The sequence below is a fragment of the Macaca mulatta genome, chromosome 5, assembly GCF_049350105.2.
Source record: "Macaca mulatta isolate MMU2019108-1 chromosome 5, T2T-MMU8v2.0, whole genome shotgun sequence".
Classification (NCBI taxonomy): Eukaryota; Metazoa; Chordata; class Mammalia; order Primates; family Cercopithecidae; genus Macaca; species Macaca mulatta.
In genome coordinates, this window is record NC_133410.1 from 107736974 (window position 1) to 107744918 (window position 7945).

A 7945-nucleotide genomic window follows, 5' to 3' on the forward strand; every position below is an offset into this window, starting at 1 on the left:
CTTAAAAGCCAGTTAACATTAGGACACTATAACATTTGTATTATACAAGTGTCTATTAAAAAGCATGTAATAATATTTGGGATGAATCTTTATAGCTGTAGCCAGGAAAACTGAGGTCTTTTTTCACAGGTGTGATCTCTAACTTTGCCTACATACATACATACATATAAATAATATGCCATGTAACTTCGCTCTGTTGTCCAGGCTGGAGTGCAGTGGCACAATCTCGGCTCACTGCAACCTCTGTTTTCCAGGTTCAAGCGATTCTCCTGTCCCAGCCTCCCAAGTAGCTGGGATTACAGGCGTGCGCCCTGACGCCTGGTTAACTTTTGTATTTTTAGTGGAGACAGGGTTTCACCACGTTGACCAGGCTGGTCTTGAACTCCTGACCTCAAGTGATCCACCTGCCTCGGCCTCCCAAAGTGTTGGGATTATAGGCGTATGTTTTATAGGTGTGTCCGACTCAAGTGTTACGTACTTTAAAAGAATGATACAGTGCGAAGAGTACTGTCTTATCTATAGTCATATCCTGGGTCTGTTACATACCAGCTGTGTGACCATAGCCAAGTAAACTTAAACTCTTTGGGCCTGATTCTCAATACGACAAGTTTAATAATCCCTACTTCCCTTAGGATTTTCATGACAATTGAAACTTTTAGACATTCAAGACAAGGTGAGATGGAATTGTGATATCTTAGGGCCTAACCTGTATACTCCTCTCTCACTGCTGCAGGATTCCCAACTAAAAGGATTCAAAAAACAACCCTCAAACAGAAAATAGTATACCTATTAATAGTTTGTAATGTAGAAACAAAACAACTCACGCCTGTAATCCCATCTACTTGGGAGTCTGGGACAGGAGAATCGCTTGAACCTGGAAAGTGGAGGTTGCAGTGGGTCGAGATTGTGCCACTGCACTCCAGCCTGGATGACAGAGGGAGACTCCGTCCCAAAATAAAAATTAAAAAAAACTTTTAATGAAATTGAGCTTTTTAGCTGTAGCCACAGAGATTCTGTCTAACACTTTGAAAATGGACAATACACATCTGTCTCCTATTTATAACACTGAACAGGAACTTAATATGATGACAATTCATTTTTATATATTGGAACCAAAGTATCAAATCAAACTTAAGCCAGGTAGGTACTGCTGCCTGCGGTTCTTCTGACCTTTGCTCTCTTGATCTGGTGGTCTTCTCTGGTCTACCAGCAGGAAGCCCAGAGAAGGTCAGCACCTCTGACCTTGACCTCCCTTCAGGGAGGTTCTGCTCAGCATGTTGGTGCTTAGTTCCTTTATGTCTAGCATAGGCACATCAGACAGATACCTAAAACACTTAGAACTTAGGAAGGAAGGGATGATTGAATACAATTATAAGATGATATGAGAAAATATTAACCAGAGGAGCTTTGACTTCAGACTCATCTTTGGAGGAACCCAAAATAGTTCCTAATTTCAGTTAAAGCCAACTATCGGTAGACAGTTCCGTTGCCCCACCCTCCCTTTTCTCAAGTTTCCAGAATGCAACCCACTCTCCACCATGCTTCTCCTACCATGACTTCCTTTTTTGTGTAGGTAAGAAAAGTAGAAGACGTGTTAATGAATCATATTCTGCTCTTTTCACCCACACAGCCTCATCCCCTAGTACCCAGCAGAAGTTAGAGGAAGTAACACAGCAGAGTGTCCATGTAGATACATCATATCCCAAAGTAATAACTATTAAGTCCTCTGCTTCCCACTTGCCTATTTCTTGTCCTCTTGTTACCCTATCACGATTGTGAAACGCAGCGACTTCCCCTAAGCCACAAGTGAGAACAAGATGTTCACTGACCCGAGAAAACCATCTGACAAAAATTCATTTCCTGTTAATAAGAAAACAGCCTGGCATTTGTGTTATAATATGATCTGACAGTTAGTTCATAGAAAGCATGCTTTGTTGTACCTGTGCCTAACGTCTGATGCAAAGTTTCAGAATGATGTTCTGGCATGCTTTCCCACAGCATTTGGCCAGTGTGTATTTTACATGGTTGAAGCATTGTGCCATGTGTAGCTATATCCTTTTGTTCCCCGACTTAAGAATTTCTCATGTTACTAAGAACTCAAGTTTTTATAAACCTCTTTTTTAATGGCTGCATATATTTTGTTCTTTGTTGTGTTCTTTGTGGTTTTGAGACGGGGTCTTGCCCAGGCTGGAGTGTAGTGGTGCAATCTTGGCTGACCACAGCCACAACCTTCTGGGCTCAACTGATACACCTCAGCCTCCCTAGTAACTGGGACCACAGGCATCACCACTATGCCCAGCTGCTTTTTTTGTTGTTGTTGTTTTAATGTTGCAGAGATGAAGTCTCGCTTTGTTGCCCGGGCTAGCCTTGAATTCCCAGACTCAAGCGATCCTCCCAAAGTGCTAGAATTATAGGCATGAGTCACCATAATCCCATATTCTTTAATTATATGGCTGTACCAGAATCTTACTTAACCTTTTCCTGCATCTAGACATTCAAGATATATTCTGAGTTTTAAAAAAACAAACCCCAAATGCTAGGTTGTGTGTGTTTTCAGGTGCTAGGGTAGTTCCTCAACTAAAAACTATCTGACCTGCCAGTCCCTCTATGTTCTGCCCCTAATTGTTAAATCGAAGGCCCCAGTCCTTTCTTCCTCAGGGATCCTGATCAATTCCTCAGTGTGGCAGAGCTGCCCTGCCCTGCCCAGCCTCTGTGCAACCCTTCCTGATGCACCCTTACTTTTCGTCACCTCTTTAACACTCACCTCTTTAACACTCCAGCCAAGCCCTCCCCACTCTCCCAAGGGAACCCACAACAGCACCTCCTGGTGGGCAACCAAGCGTTACATCACTTATATTCACTCAACATCTACCACCAGCCCGTTACCAAATGTATCAGAGTGGGTCCAGAGTGTATCAGAAGAGGTATAGAGCACACCTACAAGTACCTATGAAACTGATGGTTACCTAATTGGAGTCTAATTGCCTCTTAGCACTGCCATCAACTGCTAGCGACATATTTGCACCTCTAACCAAACCTGTGAACCACCACTGATTTCTTCCAAGCTGATAAACACTCTCCAGGCACCACTCACATGGAGAGGGGAGGGAAGGAGTGGAGAGCCTTTTCTTCCAAAAGAGTCATAATGAAACACTCTTCATGCTCTTCATGATTCTATCACCTGGCCAACCCGTTTCTTCCTCTATAGACTAGGGATGGCAAACTAGGGGCCCTCGCGTGTGTTTTGTTTGGGCCACATGGTTATTTTTGGTTTTTTTTGAGACGGAGTCTTGTTCTGTCACCCAGGCTGGAGTGCAGTGGTGCCATCTCAGCTCACTGCAAGCTCTGCCTCCCAGGTTCACGCCATTCTCCTGCCTCAGCCTCCCAAGTACCTGGAACTATGGGTGCCTGCCACCATGCCTGGCTAACTTTTTGTATTTTTAGTAGAGACGGGCTTTCACCATGTTAGCCAGGATGGTCTTGATCTCCTGACCTCGTGATCCGCCCACCTCGGCCTCCCAAAGTGCTGGGATTACAGGCGTGAGCCACCACACCCAGCCTGGTATTTTTTTTTTTTTACAAAAAGGAAGAAGAAAAGGAGAAAAGATGAATAGCTTTAAACATTTATAATTTAAGTGATTTTGAATAAAAATCCATTTCTCTGGCTTTTCTTTTAAAATGAGGAGATCTGGCAACCAGGGACTCTACATTTCAGGAGAAGAGCATGTGGCTGGGGCCCCCTTGGGACAGAATACGTCTCTCTACCGGATTAGATCCCCACCTGGTCATTCAGCTAAACTGCATAGCCCCTGGAAGCCTATGCATCTGTGACCCTGTGGATAGAGGCTGTCTGCTTCCAGAGCAGGAGACAGGGAAATGGATTTTTAGGGACAGAGAACAGCACTATGGGAAAGGCCATGTTTAAAGGAGGTCCAAATATTTGACTGACGGTCATTTGTATGACCTGTACAAACTTGCACTGCCTTTAGCCCCCAGAGAAAAGACTTGCCATCCTGATAGTCAGTGACAGCTGCAGTCTGACAAGTGGCAGGAACATGAAAACAGCTGCAAAGCCATGCCCAAGCCTGCACTCACCACATCCTGCTGATAGGAGGGAGCTGGTGCTGGCCCTCCTGTCCCTCTCCTCTCACAGGGCTGGCAGTAGCTTGTGGTGACTGCAGGAATTTAGAAAGTCCCTTAGCTGGGTCAGAAATGTAGCGCTTCTCCTGAGGCCAAAGGCATCTTCACCATCTTCTTTATCCCATGTGTCAGGGGATCTTATGCAATATGGAACCCTGCTCACCCAAGCTTACTGCACTCTGCTCTTGGAGGCCTCCCTTTGGAGAATTCCTAACACGACTCTACCTGCCAACCTCCCAGGCTAACCTATCAACCACAATTTCCTCTGTGTAGCCAACCCCACAGAAATGAGCCTCCTCATTTTAAAGGGCTCATACAATTAGAAGTTCTGCTCCATTCCAGCTAAGATTCCAGTGAAAAGAAACATTCTGCTCCTAAATGTTTCAACAACAGCATGTACCAAAGAACAGTATGTTCCCTATATACCCCGAGTGAGTAAGCCCCAACAGGCTCAAAGAAAGACCAGATAATTCTCCATGACTTAAGCCAACAAGGGTTACATAGACCAGGAGCTAGAGCATGACAATGGCAGAGGAATAGTTACCAAACCTTGCCTTCGCTCGGGGTGGCCAACCCATAGCCAAAAACATGTCAGAACTCCTACATCCCTGCCATATTTGAAAAAGAATATAGTATCAAAAAGTGTTAAAAATGTCTTTGTGGAGTGTCCTCGGGGCATAGGGGCCGACCGCACGCAGTCGCGCAGCGCTGCCTCCGCCTGCCAGTCTCGCCCGCGATCCCGGCCCGGGGCTGTGGCGTCGACTCCGACCCAGGCAGCCAGCAGCCCGCGCGGGAGCCGGACCGCCGCTGGAGGAGCTCGGGCGGCAGGCTGAGCTCCCCCCTCCTTGGCTGAAGCCCGAGTGCGGAGAAGCCCGGGCAAACGCAGGCTAAGGAGACCAAAGCGGCGAAGTCGCGAGACAGCGGACAAGCAGCGGAGAAGGAGGAGGAAGTGAACCCAGAGAGGGGCAGCAAAAGAAGCGGTGGTGATGGGCGTCGTGGCCATGGCGGCGGCTATCGCCAGCTCGCTCATCCGTCAGAAGAGGCAAGGCCGCGAGCGCGAGAAATCCAACGCCTGCAAGTGCAGTCCCAGCAAAGGCAAGACCAGCTGCGACAAAAACAAGTTAAATGTCTTTTCCCGGGTCAAACTCTTCGGCTCCAAGAAGAGGCCCCGAAGAAGACCAGAGCCTCAGCTTAAGGGTATAGTTACCAAGCTATACAGCCGACAAGGCTACCACTTGCAGCTGCAGGCGGATGGAACCATTGATGGCACCAAAGATGAGGACAGCACTTACACTCTGTTTAACCTCATCCCTGTGGGTCTGCGAGTGGTGGCTATGCAAGGAGTTCAAACCAAGCTGTACTTGGCAATGAACAGTGAGGGATCCTTGTACACTTCGGAACTTTTCACACCTGAGTGCAAATTCAAAGAATCAGTGTTTGAAAATTATTATGTGACATATTCATCAATGATATACCGTCAGCAGCAGTCAGGCCGAGGGTGGTATCTGGGTCTGAACAAAGAAGGAGAGATCATGAAAGGCAACCATGTGAAGAAGAACAAGCCTGCAGCTCATTTTCTGCCCAAACCACTAAAAGTGGCCATGTACAAGGAGCCATCACTGCACGACCTCACGGAGTTCTCCCGATCTGGAAGCGGGACCCCAACCAAGAGCAGAAGTGTCTCTGGCGTGCTGAACGGAGGCAAATCCATGAGCCACAATGAATCAACGTAGCCAGTGAGGGCAAAAGAAGGGCTCTGTAACAGAACCTTACCTCCAGGTGCTGTTGAATTCTTCTAGCAGTCCTTCGCCCAAAAGTTCAAATTTGTCAGTGACATTTACCAAACAAACAAGCAGAGTTCACTATTCTATCTGCCATTAGACCTTCTTATCATCCATACTAAAGCCCCATTATTTAGATTGAGCTTGTGCAAAAGAATGCCAAGCATTTCAGTGAACTAAATCTGGGAGAAGGACTGCCAAATTTTCTCATGATCTCACCTGTACTTTGGGGATGATAATCCAAAAAGATTTTACAGCACTAATGCTGATCAAAATTTGCTCTCCCACCAAGAAAATTTCAAAGACCACAATTGTTCTTCAAAAACAAACAAAACATAACAAAATTAACTGCTTAAATGTTTTGTCGGGGCAAACAAAATTCTGTGAATTGTGTTGTTTTCTTGGCTTGATGTTTTCTATCTACACTCGATTCACATGTACTCTTTTCTTTGGCATAGTGCAACTTTATGATTTCTGAAATTCAATGGTTCTATTGACTTTTTGCGTCACTTAATCCAAATCAACCAAATTCAGGGTTGAATCTGAATTGCCTTCTCAGGCTCAAGGTAACAGTGTTCTTGTGATTTTACCAATTTTTTTTTTTTTTAGATTTGTAGTATTCTGGTCAAGTTATCGTGCTGTACTTTGTGTGTAGAAATTGAGTTGTATTGTCAACCCCAGTCAGTAAAGATATCTTCAAAAAATTATCCTCAAGTGTAGATTTCTCTTAATTCCATTTGTGTATCATGTTAAACTATTGTTGTGGCTTCTTGTGTAAAGACGGGAACTGTGGAACTGTGATGTTGTCTTTTGTGTTGTTAAAACAAGAAATGTCTTACCTATATATGTATGAGTCCTCCTGTCATTGTATTTGGCATATGAATATTGTGTGCAAGGAATTGTTAAGACTGGTTTTCCCTCAACAACATATATTATACTTGCTACTGGAAAAGTGTTTAAGACTTAGCTAGGTTTCCATTTAGATCTTCATATCTGTTGCATGGAAGAAAGTTGGGTTCTTGGCATAGAGTTGCATGATATGTAAGGTTTGTGCATTAATAGTTGTTAAAAATCTGTGTTCCAAAAGTGGACATAGCATGTACAGGCAGTTTTCTGTCCTGTGCACAAAAAGTTTAAAAACGTTGTTTAATATTTGTTGTTGTATACCCAAATACGCACCGAATAAACTCTTTATATTCATTCAAAAAAAAATGTCTTTGTGGCAAATATGAATTATTTCTTCAATATCCAGCTCTCCTTATTAACAGAACCCCGATTTTCTTCAGGGACTAGTATGCCAAGCTTCAAATAGTACAATTTTCCAGCTTTCCAAGCTAGTGCTAAAGTTCTATAGAAATCCCCGGATATGGCATCCTTTAGTGAATAGAAAGGAAAAGACCTGCTGGACAAACACTGTTTGCCCCTTCACCTTTTCCTTTTTTTCCCTCCTTCTTGTCTCAGATAGGGACCCAAGAAGTACAGCAGCCCTTTAGCAACCATTAGGTAGAAACGTGAGGATGAAGGCCTGTACCTTAAGGACAGTGGAGCAGAAAGGTACAAAGAGCCTGGGCCCACAGGAGCATCAACGAGCTGGAGTAGCAGCCCTATGCTGAGAACCCTCATGCTGATGGCAGGAGACACACACCGGCCTGCTGAAATCCCTCAAGCAGGGTTTTCCATTATTTCAAATGGAATGAAATTTTGATTTATGAAGCTAGTTGTTAATGTATCAAAATCTCCCCCAGGACAATTTGTTCTGCTTAAAGGCCATGGCCACAGAACTCATGACAACAGAATCCAAAGGATTTAAACAACTGGGGCTACCAGTTTTAACCCTCAAAGTTCAAAAATACCCCAAACAGCCTGACTCTCTAACTCAACAGCCTTCCTCACCACCCAAAGATTTACTGAACACTTACTATGTCAGGTACTGTGTTGGAAGAAGATGAACATGAACCTGACTATTGAGCAAACAAGTAAGGGCTTTAACCAAGGCATGAACAGAGTTATGGGGTTCTGTAGAG

The 7945-nt window shown here is 44.6% G+C and overlaps 1 protein-coding gene across 1 annotated transcript; it reads left to right on the forward strand.

The window, feature by feature from the left end:
* Positions 1–4836: 4836 nt before the first annotated feature.
* Positions 4837–7133, forward strand: LOC706418 (fibroblast growth factor 13-like). Its single transcript, XM_001104687.5, has one exon. The coding sequence runs from the start codon at positions 5127–5129 to the stop codon at positions 5871–5873; it is 747 nt and encodes a 248-aa protein (XP_001104687.5). The 5' UTR covers positions 4837–5126; the 3' UTR covers positions 5874–7133.
* The last annotated feature ends 812 nt before the right edge of the window (positions 7134–7945 follow it).